This window comes from Plecotus auritus (genome assembly GCF_963455305.1).
Source record: "Plecotus auritus genome assembly, chromosome: 6".
NCBI classification, from domain to species: Eukaryota; Metazoa; Chordata; class Mammalia; order Chiroptera; family Vespertilionidae; genus Plecotus; species Plecotus auritus.
Genome location: NC_137773.1, coordinates 94,748,341 through 94,762,997, shown reverse-complemented (window position 1 = coordinate 94,762,997; position 14,657 = coordinate 94,748,341). Strand labels below are relative to the sequence as shown.

The 14,657-nt window shown below is 38.2% G+C and overlaps 1 protein-coding gene across 1 annotated transcript; it reads right to left on the bottom strand.

Annotated features, from left to right (window-relative positions):
- Window positions 1–3,466: 3,466 nt before the first annotated feature.
- LOC308250419 (olfactory receptor 7A10-like) lies at window positions 3,467–4,503 on the bottom strand (the record flags this gene model as incomplete). Its single annotated transcript, XM_080673019.1, has 1 exon — window positions 3,467–4,503. Exon 1 carries the CDS (start codon window positions 4,418–4,420, stop codon window positions 3,467–3,469), a length of 954 nt encoding a protein of 317 aa, XP_080529145.1. The 5' UTR covers window positions 4,421–4,503.
- Window positions 4,504–14,657: the final 10,154 nt, after the last annotated feature.

Below are 14,657 nucleotides of genomic sequence, written 5' to 3'. Positions count from 1 at the left end.
GAATTTCCAATTTCGTAAAATTGAAACTAAAACAGAATCCCTTCTCAACCAAACCCCTACTCTCAATGGCCCACTTGCAAGGAAACAGACCTGAGAACCTTTTGCTGATAAATCAGGGTCTTGTGGCACTAGTCCCCGCTCTGGAATCTGTGATAACATAGTGACACATACCTTGAGTTGGTTTTATAACAACTGAAATGTCCTACCAGGTAGAAAACCACTGACTATCATGGACCACAGTCACACAAACCACAGACTAGCTACCATTGGATGACTGATGATCACAACTCCTAAAATATCTCATTGTAACACCAGCTCCAACCAATCAGAATATACCCATGAGCTGATCACCCATTGAAGACCCTTATCCTCAATTTCACCCATTAAAACCAACTGCCAGTAAAAGAACCAGGAGTTTGGGTTTTGAACACTAGCTTTTCCATTCTCCTTGCACAGTGCTACAAATAAATTGAATCTAATTTCTCCACTACAAATCTCATGTTTAGTGTGTGTGACTCACCTGGTGCCTGGTGGACAAACTCTTCAGTTACAGAAGTAAATGTGGTTCTGACTTTGAGGTCTTCGTGTGTTAATATAGGAAATGTAATTCGTTACTAAAATTAAGGTCAACCTTCTCCGTTACATCGTTGTATCTAAATTATATTAGTTTCATTTTAATTTAATCATTCATTCTTTAATTTCTATTGTCACCAAATTTCTTTAAAATTTTCTTTCAACATTAAAAGTGAGAATATTAGTGTGTCTGTGTTATGTCTTTGTGTGTTTTGTTTATTTGAAAGAAAATCATGTACAAATGTACATACACTTCCTACCTATGGAAGAGTTATTAGACATACTCTATGTTTAAAAAACATTTTCTTTATTTCTACCATTATCTACCGGAATTAAGTTTATTATTCCACATCACCAGCAGAAATAAGGAAACAGAGGATAAGGCTAATTACATGTTTTATAATTATATAACAAAGCAATTAAAGCTTTTGTATGTTTTTTGAGTTATATATATGAACCTACGCAGTATGTACTGTTAATTTTTGCATAACTCCTTTAATTCAGCAAATATTACTGTTAACTACTAGTATGTTCAGTTTATTTTATGTTATTATACTCCAATAAATTATTTTAAAAATTTCTTAGAACCAATAAACAGGTTCAATAATGATACATGATACAAAATATGTAATAATCATTTTCATCTATATGAAGAGAAATTAAGAGAACAATTCCATTTCTAATGCCATCACAAAGAATTAAATACCTAGAAAAAAAGTATAAAACATTGCTAAAAATATTGAAAAAGGCACAAATAAATGGAAAGATATTCTGTGTTTATGGCTATTATGTGTTTAATATTGTTAATGTCCATACTATTGTTAAAGAGAAAACCACAGGCCCAAAATGGCATCACTCCAGTTAAAAACCCATGATGCTAAATCTAGATTTCATACTGGATTTAATGGAAATTTCAACCTCTCCCAGAAGCTTAATTTTAATCAAGCAGCCTTGAATTTTCTGGTCAAGAACCAGTAAGGTAATCTGTCACTTGGGCCCTCCCCATCTCCTACAGAAAGAAGAGAGAATCTATATGATAGAAATCCTTCCTCTCCTCTTCCTCCAAATAAAAGATGTCATGGCCCCCAAATAATCCCTTTTTTCTCTGTTTTTAATAGCTTCTTTGTCCCTCCCACTTTCCTAAAAAAACCTTCTATTTTGTACATCCCCTCTGAGCTCCCCTTTAGTTGCCAGATAGGAACTTTTACCTCTCCCTTAAAGAATTTAAATTTTGATTCTTGCCAATAATAAGAGTTATCATCAGAGATAACATTTTGTGACCTATATCTAGGGCAGGGCAAATTTCTAATTACTGAGCATCTTTTCTTCTTACTGTCCTACAAAGTCCTTCCTCCCTTCTGTAGCTCCAGGTGCTTTACCTCATCTTCAGCTCAGAATGTCATATAAACGGTACCTCACTGTCTCTTTCTGTCTCTGAGCCTCTCATGTATGCTTCCAAGTAGATTCCACTGGGAGATTGGTATTTGGTAATCAAGTTTTGCCAGTAACTATGGTAGTTCATGATTATTCCCTATAAGTCTCAGTCTATTGATAATGATACAATAGGGTAGGAATGCCTGGGCACTGTCCTAGGTCCTACTACTTCTTTTGAGACCAGAGTCAATATCGTGACTAGATGGACCCTTGTGGTTCTTATAATTGCCACATTGGACACTCATCTAAATAAGACAATAAAACCTGGAAATTATGTGTGAAATACAGGAGCATGTTTGTAGCACAAGTACCTGACTAAGCTGTTTTTCAAGGACATCCATCTCAGATAATCACATTGCCAGATGTATGACAGTGCTGCTACATAAGCACTCATGTTGCCACCACCCACGAAGTTCCCCTTTTATTTTTAATTTAATTTGGAACTTGAAATATATGCAATTTTATTTTTAATTAGAAACAACTTCAATACAAGCAAAGGAAGGAGTTCACATTAAACAATAGGTATATCTAGGAAGAAAAGTTTATTTGGAATTAAACACAGAATTTTTGTGATTTTTACACAAGATTAATATGTTATAAAATTCCCCTTGTAGAAAAACCTGAGTAACCTAGATGACTGACCATTTGTGTGACCCTGCTTTTCCTTCCCCTGCCCTAATTCCAACTCTTATGTTTTAAAGAAAAAGTGAACCCACAAAAGCCTAGCCATCCTGTCAGGATCTCAGTATAGGCAGAGCACTTCAGTTGAAGTCCATTTTCTGTCTCTCCATCTGTATGTCTCTCTCTTTCACACACACACACACACACACACACACACACTCACTTTCCTGTGTGGCATGTGGGCATGCTGGAACTGGGATTAATAAAACTTACATTTTCATAGCTCCATGATGGTTGTTGCAATCATAATAAGGATCATAAGGATCCATCTAGTCATAACAATGGCTCTGGTCTGAGGAAAAAGTAGTAGGACACAGACCAGTGCCCAGGAATTCTTATCCTATTGCATCACTATCAATAGAATGAGACTTATAGGGAACAGTCATAAAGTCTACAGTATCAGCAAGATCAGTTAAGGTACCAATGTACAAAGAATGAGGGACACATGGTGAACACCAGAACAAATTACTTACAATGATACAAGTCATTTGAGAAGAAATTATTGTTAAGACATCAATGTGGCCAGTGAATTAAATGAAAACTTCCAAATATTTCTGATCAAGGCTGGAAAAAGCTTTGTGAAGGTATAAAAAAGACAAAGGGAACAACTGTCATATAACAGACAAAGCAGAGAGCTTAATAAAATGGTTACTTAAATTGTATAGAAGAGTTGAAACAAACAAAGGAAATTCAAGGACAGCATACAAGGACCAAGTCTGAAAACTACAATCTCATGAAAGAATCTCAATTTCTGGTTTTGGGTCTTGGAGCACCTTTTCTACCTTATTAGGATTGTCCCTTTTGTACCTGCCATCCCATGGAATCTTTTCAGGGCCCTCTTTATGTCCTTGTTCCTGAGACTGTAGATGAAGGGGTTCAGCATGGGTGTGACCACGGCATACATCACTGAGGCTGCTGCACTTGAGTGTGAGCTGTGGGTAGCAGCAGAGCTGAGATACACTCCTAGGCTTGTACCATAAAATAAGGAGACAACCGAGAGGTGAGATGCACAGGTAGAAAATGCTTTATACTTCCCCTGAGCTGATGGGATTGCACGTATGGAGGACACTATCTTAGAGTAAGAGTAAATGATACCAGCTAGGGGACCACCACCCAGTAGTGCAGTTACAAAATACATCACCATGTTATTAAGAAAGGTGTCAGAACAGGCAAGTTGGACGACCTGTTTCATTTCACAAAAAAAGTGTGTGATTTTAATGTCTGTACAGAATGACAGCTGCAATACCATTACACTTTGTAACAAGGAATTCAGGATACACATGATCCAAGACACCAGAACCAGCAGTCCACAGAGCCGGGGGTTCATGATCACTGTGTAGAGCAGGGGGTGGCAGATGGCTACAAAGCGGTCATAGGCCATCACGGTCAAGAGGATGTCATCCAACACTGCAAATAGTATGAAAAAATAAATCTGGGTGATGCAGCCTGCATAGGTGATGACTTTTCTCTGTGTCAGGATGTTCACCAGCATCTTTGGGATGGTGGTGGAGGTGAAACAGATGTCTACCAAGGACAGGTTGGAGAGGAAGAAGTACATGGGTGTATGGAGGTGGGAGTCTGAGCTGACAGCCAGGATGATGAGCAGGTTTCCCAACACAGTGATCATGTACATGGAGAAGAAAAGCCCAAATATGAGGGGCTGCAGTTCTGGTTCCTCTGAAAATCCCAGAAGAAGAAATTCTGAAATTGGGGTATCATTGCCTTGTCCCATGTGGTGTAGGTGACTAGCAGGAAAGAAAAAATAGCATGATCAATTTTTAAACAGATGGCTATTACTAACATAGTTGATGTGCTACAATTATATTTTGCAGTAAAGTAATCAATAGCTATTTTTTCAACATATCAAACCCTTTAAGACACACACCCCAACCCATGACATCTCTGATTAGGAATTTCTGTCCTCCTCAGACCTTTTCCCAAGGTGGTCATGGATTACACAGGTTTTTTGTTTGTTTGTTTTAAAATCATTATTATTGAAAGTATTACAGATGTCCCCCCTTTTCACCCCTTCACCCCCTTTAACCAGTTCCCACTCCACTGCAGACCTTCACCATCCTATTTTCTGTGTCCATAGGTAATGCATATATGTATGTAAGTTCTTTGGTTAATCTCTTTCCTACTCTCCCCCTTCCCTCTGAGATTCATCAGTCTGTTTCATGTTTCTATACCTCTGGTTCTATTTTGTTCATCAGTTTATTTTGTTCATTAGATTCTTTGTTCATTTATCTTGATTTTTAGTTTCAATTATTGATAGATAGGTTTTTATTGCCTTTCTATTGTTCATGTTTTTGATCTTTTTTTTACCTCTTTTTTTCCTCCTCCCGCACCTCCTCCTCCTCCTCGTCCTTCTCCTCCCCCTCTTCCTTCTTCTCCTCCTTCCTTCCTCCTCCTCCTCCTCTTCTTTTTTTCTTCTTAAAGAATACCCTTCATCATTTCATGTAATACTGGTTTGATGGTGTTGAGCTCCTTTAGCTTTTTCTTGTATGTGAAGCTCTTTATCTGATCTTTAATTCTAAATGGTAACTTGGGTGAGTAGAGTAATCTTAGTTGTAGGTCCTTGATATTCATCACTGATTATTTCTTACCACTCCTTTCTGGCCTGCAACGTTTCTGTTGAGAAATCAGCTGAGAGTCATACTGGTATTCCCTTGTAGGTAACTAACTGATTTTCTCTTGCTGCTTTTAGGGTTCTCTCTTTGTATTTTTCCAATAAATATATTTTTTATTGATTTCAGAGAGGAAAGGAGAAGGAGAGAAAAAGATAGAAACATCAATGATGAGAGAGGATCATTGATCGGCTGCCTCCTGCACACCCCTTACTGGGGATCAAGCCTGCAACCCAGGAATGTGTCCTTGACCAGAATTGAACATGGGACTCTTCAGTCTCAGGTTGATGCTCTATCCACTGAGCCAAACTGGTTAGTGCTACAGCCTAATAATTGTTAATATCCTCACCTGATGGTGAAGATTGCAGTATCCATCGGTCCATGATAGTGGACAGATAATCAATATGCTGTATGTAGAGAGTTTGGTGTACTATCTTCTTGTTGGTAAGTGAATGGTTACCACTGTGATGGGATGAGGCTGATTATTCTACCTCTCAAATATCTTTATTGCTTCACAAAACCTCGGTCTCCAGTTCCCTGTCATCTCTTCCATCTAATAGGTGGGCACCCCTCTGACAAATGCACACATTGACTCAGAGAGAACTTTAATGCTGATCATTGAACTCTCTGATTAAAATTCCTCCCCTAGTCATACCTCACCAGAGATAGAAGCCAAAATTCCTTAGCTTCAAACACAAGGCTCAAGTGTCTGTGAACTTACAGCCAGCTCCACCCTCACAGAGCCCTGGCCTCCCTCACACTGGTCTCCTACACATTGATCTTGACTCCCGCTTTACCTGACACCACAGCCTCAGGGCTCAGAGCCTTTATGGGCTTGCTTTCCTCTGCTTGGGGTCTCACCACTGGAATTTTTTTAAACCCTCTCCCCCCTCCAAATTTCAAGTCCTCTTTCAGAGAGACTGGATCCCCTCCTTCATGAACCTTTTCTTTTTCTAGCATTAGCACAGGAAAAGGTCACTTTTTCATGCCCTTAATCTAAGTGTTGGGCACCCATGGTGAGACTTTTATTTAATTCCATGTCTTTGTTCCTTGCAAGACTGTGAGTACCTGAGGTATATAGCATGTTATACAACCTCATTCTCTCCCTTCAGATATAGTTTAGTGTGACTGAATAAACATGTATTCTATGACAGGATTCTATGAAGTTAGGTGTGGAGGACATGCTTGAGGAAGTTCTCTATATTCTGAGTTCAGGAGCCATTAGGGTGTGAGATTACAGTTGTAAAAATGAAATAGAATGGAATCAAGGAGGCACAAAAGAAAGTGTTAGAGTTTGTCATACACAGTGAGGATACATACATAATCATTTCATGGCTCCCTTTGTTCACTCATGCATGGGTGTGTGTGTGTGTGTGTGTGTGTGTGTGTGTGTGTATTTGTGTGTCTGTGTGCAAAAATGCTGGGTCACAATGTAAAAGGCATGTCTTATTTTGGGAAACAGTGAAACAAATCTGGAATTTAACACAATAAATGCTAGGACAGCTTAAAAGGCCATTTCCTGATAATGAGGGGAAAATAACAGTGAAGAGCCCAGCAGAGGGCCAGTGCAGAGAGAAGAGGGAGACAGATTGGGTGCTGAAGTTACCTGGGACTCAAGGGACCACACACTGACTGGACCTTCCCTGCTCCACTGGCCTCATCACAGCGTCCTCCCCAGCCTCTGATCTAATTGTGATTCCTGCACCTATGCCGCGTATATTAGGTCACTCTGGTGTTTATATGGCTCAATAGCATCTTTCCTTTGTTATTTTTGGCTTTGACTTTTCACCTCCTTTGTGACACAACTGATGGGTGGGCACCAGTCCTGGTTCTGTTCCTTGTCAACCTACAAATCATCCCTGACCATTTTTAATAAAATCCTGCTTATGCCACAACAATTGATCGCCTTTCTTTAGATATTTACCCCTAAGAATTCGATATTATAGCACACTTATTTCATTATACTGGGCCTTCTTTGCATAATGTGAGGTCAAATGAGCAGGGAGCTCACTGCCTTTGTTCATTTATGTAGTTTTATAAATGTTTGCTTTTATGTGGAAAAAAACCTTAAGGTATAGGATATTCATAATGTAATAAATGGCAGGGAAAATAAACATGGTTAAATATTGTGTATTCTAATAATGGCATTAATAAAATGGAAAAAAATTACAAAACAAAAGAAAAGCCAACCCCCCCCTACCCCACACACAAAACTATAATCACATCACATATAGGCTTCCAATGCCATATATATGGGCAAGGGTGTGGAAATAAAAATACAAAAATATACTTTGAAAAGGCAGTGGAGTAAGCAGTACCTACAGTTAAAATTTCTACCTATGTAAGCATAAATAGATTATGGTTAGAAAATAGATAGAAAAGATCATTAATTGAATGCAAAAGAATGTTTTTGCCAAGGTGAAAGATGTAGAACTGTTTATGTTTAAAAGCAATGGGAGAAGACACAATATGACAGACTGATAGAACTGACCACACAAAATTAATAAATTTTCATCCATTCTCCTAAATCCATCTATACACATATAAAGGAATTCTATGCCAAACAGCAATGTTTTTAGGAGAAAACTAATCTAGCATACTGAATGTATTAACTACGTATTCGCCTGCCTAGCAAACAGATATGGCAGTCTCTCAGCTCTGAGCTGGCCTGGTTAGGCTCTCAGGTTACTCAGGGAGAAATTCTGGGATGCATTCCTTGAATCTTCCCACAGCATTTGCTGCACTCTCAGACTCACCTGGTTGGGGTCTCTGAAAGGAAGGGCTCCTTGTAGAAGTCTGAATTGCTCCCTGGATGGTTCATGTGGGAGACTGAAGCTCTGTTCTCAGACAAAAGAGCAGGAAGGAGTCAAGCATTAGTCTCAGAGTCAGACTTGAGACTCCAAAAGAAACAAATATGTTCTGTTCCAGCCTAATGTTCACAGGTTGCGAGTCTGCTGCAGAGGAGATATTACTCCTCCTTTATCTGCTCATTAGATGCTGTTGGCATTGTTGCTCCCACCTCTGAGCACCCGGTTTCCCTGTGGAACACACTGGTCTGAACAGAATGGAAATATTTCCTGCCAATTATCTGTTCTCAAGGGACTAGGTTAGATGTCAAGTGAATCCTGTTTTTGTTACTCCTTCTCCATGACTCTCTGGAGGTTTCATCTCCCAGCACCTTACCCAACTTTGAATTACATTTTCTCAAAGGTCCAAGACTATGGAGACCGTCTTGATTAGGAATCTTGGATTTTGAAAGCACTGATTGTTGTGAGGCACAAGCAATGATACCTCCAGAAAATTGCAATTTCTCTCTTCAACAAGGGAGACTTTGATGTAAAGTCATACTCCTTGGCTTCATGACACATTTATCAAATCAATGAGAAATTTCATACTTATATCAGAAGATAAGAGCTGCTATTTAGTTCCACATTGTAAGACCTTTATTAATTATGAACCCTAGTTATATAACTTATACCATATCATCTGTTTTTAGTATCTTACAGGCTTTGTTTGATTTAAATTTTAGGAAAATCCATTCTATGAACTTCTTTCTCCATTGCAGGAATGGGGCTGTAAGGAGTTTAGTGATCTACCCAAAGTTATAATTGGAATACGGAATAGGTGTTGGTTGGAATTCTGTCTGCACACTTCAACTTTTCCTTTCCTTTAAAAAAATATGTTTTTACTAGAGGCCCAGTGCATGAAAATTTATGCACATGAGGGTCCCTCAGCCCATCCTGCACCCTCTCACAATCTTGGACCCTTGGGGGATGTCCACCTGCTGGCTTGGTCCTACTCCCTGGGAACAGATGATCTAAAAGAAATAATCATATCCACGGGTAAGAATTTCTTAAAAAGGTAATGGTCACATGAAAATTCACTGCTGGCAGGGCTGAGGGGACTGGGTGCCACCAACTTGTGGCTGTGGGCACTGCCATCTTGTGAAGGTGTGACAGTCAATTGGCATATTGCCTCTTTATTATATAGGATTGAGTTGAGAGAGAAAGGAAAGGAGAGGGAGTGAGAAACATTGATATGAGAGAGAAACATTGGCTAATTAAATTATGCAGGTTTCAAGTACAAGTCTATAATACATCCTCTGTATTTTGTATTGTGTGCTCACCACAGAAAATAAGTCTCCTCTTGTCACCATAGAGCTGACCTTCTTTCTCTCTTCTACCTGCCCCCACACCCTTTCCCTCTATTAATCACCTTACTGTTGTCTTTGTCTATGGGTTTCTGTTTACTGGTTTTTTGTCTTTTTTATTGCTTTCAGTTTTATATCTCACATATAAGTGAAATCATATAGTTGTTGACTTTTTCCATCTCACTTATTTTGCTTAGCATGATACTCTCAAGATCTATCCATGTTGTCACAAATGTCAGTATTTCATCTTTTCTTGTGGCCGAGTAGTTTTTATTTTTCCCCCCATTTTTTTAATTAAGGTATTATATGTGTACATATCTTACCATTGGCCTTCCCCCACCCCACTCCCATACATGCACTCACCCCCCAATGTTTTGCATCCGTTGGTTATTCTTATATGCATGCATGTAAGTCCATCGGTTGATCTCTTATTTCCCCCACCCCTCCCAAACCTTCCTGCTGTAATTTGATAATCTGTTTGATGCTTTACTGCCTCTGTATCTATCTTTTTGTTCATCAGTTTATAATGTTTTTTATTATCAACAAATGAGTGAGATCATGTGGTATTTTTCTTTCATTGACTGGCTTATTTCACTTAGCATAATGTTCTCCAATTCCATCCAGGTTGCTACAAATGGTAAGAAGTCCTTCTTTTTTATGGCAGCATAGTATTCCATTGTGTAGATGTACCATAGTTTTCTGATCCAGTCATCTGCTGACGGGCACCTAGGCTGTTTCCAGATCTTAGCCATTGTAAATTGTGCTGCTATGAACATAGGGGTGCATATATCCTTTCTGATTGGTGTTTCTAGTTTCTTAGGATATATTCCTAGGGGTCGAATTACTGGGTCAAATGGGAGTTCCATTTTCAGTTTTTTGAGGAAATTCCATACTGTTCTCCACAGTGGCTGCACCAGTCTGCATTCCCACCAGCAGTGCACAAGGGTTCCTTTTTCTCCACATCCTCGCCAACACTTGTCGTTTGTTGATTTGTTGATGATAGCCATTCTGACAGGTGTGAGATGGTATCACATTGTCATTTTGATTTGCATCTCTAGGATAATTAGTGACTTTGAGCATGTTTTCATGTGTCTCTTGGCCTTCCTTCTGTCTTCTTTCAAAAAGATTCTATTTAGGTCCGTTGCCCATTTTTTTTATTGGATCATTTATCTTCCTTTTATTAAGTTGTATAAGCTGCCTATAGATGTTGGAGATTAAAGCTTTATCAGTGATAACATTTGCAAATATGTTCTCCCATACAGTGGGGTTTCTTGTTGTTTTGTTGATGGTTTCTTTTGCTGTGCAAAAGCTTTTTATTTTGATGTAGTCCCATTTGTTTATTTTCTGTTTGGCTTCCATTGCCCTAGGGGCAGTATCAGTGAAGAAGTTCTTTTGGCATATGTCTGAGATTTTGCTGTCTGTGGATTCCTCTAGTATTTTTATGGTTTCCCATCATATGTTTAAGTACTGTATCCATTTTGAGTTTATTTTTGTGTATGGTGTAAGTTGGTGATCTAGTTTCATTTTTTTCATGTATCTGTCCATTTTCCCAACACCATTTGTTGAAGAGACTGTCTTGACTTCATTGTATGTTCATACCTCTTTTGTCAAATATTTATTGTGCATAGTGGTTTGGGTCGATATCTGGATTCTCTATTCTATTCCATTATCTATATGTCTGTTCTTGTGCCAGTGCCAGGCTGTTTTGAGAACAGTGGCTTTGTAATACAGCTTGAAATCTGGTATTGAGATCCCTCCTACTTTATTCTTCTTTCTCAGGATTGCTGTGGCTATTCGGGGTCTTTTTTTATTCCAGATGAATTTTTGGAGAGTTCTTTCTAGGTCTGTGAAATACGCCGTTGGTATTTTAATGGGAAGTGCATTGAATCTATAGATTGCTTTGGGTAGTATGGACATTTTAATGATATTGATTCTCCCAATCCATGAACATGGTATGTTCTTCCATCTGTTTACGTCTTCCTCTATCTCTTTTTTCAGTGTCCTGTAGTTTTCTGCATATAGGCCTTTTACCTCCTTGGTTAGGTTTATTCCTAGTTATCTTAATTTTTTTTGGTTTGATGGTAAATAGGATTGCTTTTTTAGTCTCTCTTTCTATAAGTTCACTATTGCTGTATAGAAATGCCATAGATTTCTTGGCATTAATTTGTATCCTGCTACATTGCCGAATTCATTTATTAAGTCTGTTAGTATTTTGATGGAGTCTTTCGGGTTTTTTATGTACAATATCATGTCTTCTGCAAATAAGGACAGCTTTACTTCTTCTTTTCCAATTTGGATGCCTTTTATTTCTTCTTCTTGTCTAATTGCAATGGCTAATACTTCCAGTACTATATCGAACAGGAGTGGTGAGAGTGGGCATCGCTGTCTTGTTCCTGTTCTTAGGGGAAATGGTTTTAGTTTTTGCCCATTGAGTATGATGTTAGCTGTGGGTTTATCATATATAACTTTTATTATGTTGAGGTATGATCCTTCATTTCCACCTTGTTGAGAGTTTTTATCAAGAAAGAGTGTTGGATTTTGTCAAATGCTTTTTCTGCATCAATTGGTATGACTTTGTGATTTTTATCTCTCAATTTGTTTATGTGATGTATCACGTTAATTGATTTGCCGATATTGTACCATCCTTGCATTCCTGGGATAAATCCTACTTGGTCATTGTGTATGATCTTTCTGATGTACTGTTGGATCCGATTTGCTAGAATTTTGTTGAGGATTTTGGCATCTATGTTCATGAGGGATATTGGCCTGTAATTCTCTTTCATTGTTTTGTCTTTATCTGGTTTTGGTATTAGGGTGATGCTGGCTTCATAGAAGGGCTTGGAAGTGTTCCTTCCTCTTGAATTTTCTGGAATAGTCTGAGGAATATAGGTTTTAGTTCTTCCTTGAATGTTTGGTTAAACTTCCCTGTGAAGCCATCTGGCCCCGGGCTTTTGTTTGCCGGACGCTTTTTGATGACTGCTTCAATTTCTTCTATAGTTATTGGCCTATTAAGATGTTTAGATTTTTCCTGATTGAGTTTTGCAAGATTATATTTTTCTAGGACTATGTCCATTTCCTCCAGGTTGTCCAGTTTGTTGGAATAGAGTTGTTCATAGTATTTTTAACAATCCTTTGTATTTTGGTGGGATCTGTTGTTATTTCACCTCGTTCATTTCTGATTTTGTTTATTTGGGTCATCTCTCTTTGCTTCTTGGTGAGCCTAGCTAGAGGTTCATCAATCTTGTTTATCCTTTCAAAGAACCAGCTCTTGGTTTTGTTGATCTCTTGTATTGTTTCTTTGGTCTCTATGTAATTCATTTCTGCCCTGATCTTTATTATTTTCTTCCTTCTGCTTACACTGGGGTTTTCTTGTGTGCTTTTTCTAACTCTTTGAGTTGTAGAGTTAGGTAATTTATTACCATTGTTTCTTGTTTTTTGCAGTATGCTTGTGAGCTATGAACTTCCCTCTCAAGACTGCTTTCGCGGTGTCCCATAGATTTTGGATTGTTGTGTTTTCATTGTCATTTGTTGTCATGATGTTTTTTATTTCTTCCTTGATCTCTCTGGTAACCCAGTCATTGTTTAATAGCATGCTGTTTAGTCTCCATGTGTTTGATTTCTTTGAATTGTTTTTATTGTAGTTGATTTCCAGTTTTATGCCTCTGTGATCTGAGAAGATGCTTGATATGATTTCTATCTTCTTGAATTTGAAGAGACTTTGCCTATGACCCAACATATGGTCTATCTTTGAAAATGACCCATGTGCACTTGAGAAGAATGTATATTCTGTGGCTTTGGGGTGAAATGTTCTGAAGATGTCAATTAATTCCATCTGGTCTAGTGAGTCATTTAGGATTGATGTTTCTTTGCTGATTTTTAGTTTAGAGGATTTGTCCAATGGTGATAGTGGTGTATTAAAGTCTCCTACTGTGATTGTATTGCTGTCAATCTCTCCCTTGATATCCTCCAGAAGATTTTTTATGTATTTGGGTGCTCCTGTATTGGGTGCATATATGTTTACCAGAGTTATTTCTTCTTGTTGGATTGCTCCCTTTAGTATTATAAAGTAGCCTTCCTTATCTCTTGGTTTTTTAAAAAATAAATCTTTATTCAGATTATTTCAATTGTTTCTCCTTTTTCCTCCCATAGCTCCCCTCCACCCGGTTCCTACCCCACCATCTGCCCTTACCTCCCCCGCACTGTCCTCATCCATAGGTGTATGATTTTTGTCCAGTCTCTTCCTGAACCCCCCATACCCCTATTCCCCTGAGAATTATCAGTCCACTTCCTTTCTATGCCCCTGATTCTATTATATTCACCAGATTATTCTGTTCCTCAGGTTTTTAATTCACTTGATTTTTAGGTTCACTTGTTGATAGATATGTATTTGTTGTTCATAATTTTTATCTTTACTTTTTTCTTCTTCCTCTTCTTTAAGAATACCTTTAAGCATTTCATATAATACTGATTTTTTAGTGATTAACTCCTTTAGGTTTTTCTTATCTGTGAAGCTCTTTATCTGCCCTTCAATTCTGAATGATAGCTTTGCTGGGTAGAGTAATCTTGGTTGTAGGTTCTTGCTATTCATCACTTTGAAATTTCTTGCCACTCCCGTCTGGCCTGCATAGTTTCTGTTGAGAAATCAGCTGACAATCGTATGGGTGCTCCCTTGTAGGTAATTAACTGTTTTTCTCTTGCTGCTTTTAAGATTCTCTCTTTGTCTTTTGCTCTTGGCATTTTAATTATGATGTGTCTTGGTGTGGTCCTCTTTGGATTCCTTTTGTTTGGGGTTCTCTGTGCTTTCTGGACTTGTAAGTCTATTTCTTTCACCAGGTGGGGGAGGTTTTCAGTCATTATTTCTTCAAATAGGTTTTCAGTATCTTGCTCTTTCTCTTCTTCTGGCACCCCCATAATTCTGATGTTGGTACGCTTGAAGTTGTCCCAGAGGCTTCTTACACTATCTTCAACTTTTTGGATTTTTTTTTCTTTTTGCTTTTTTGGTTGAGTGTTTTTTGCTTCTTTGTATTTCAATTCTTTGACTTGATTCTTGTGTTCCTCTAGTCTGTTGTTGGGTCTCTGTATAATATTTTTTATTTCAGTCAGTGTATGTTTAATTTCTAGTTGGTCTTTTTTCATATCTTCTAGGGTCTCGTTATATTTATAGGCCTTTTCTAGGATATTCTTGAAAAGCC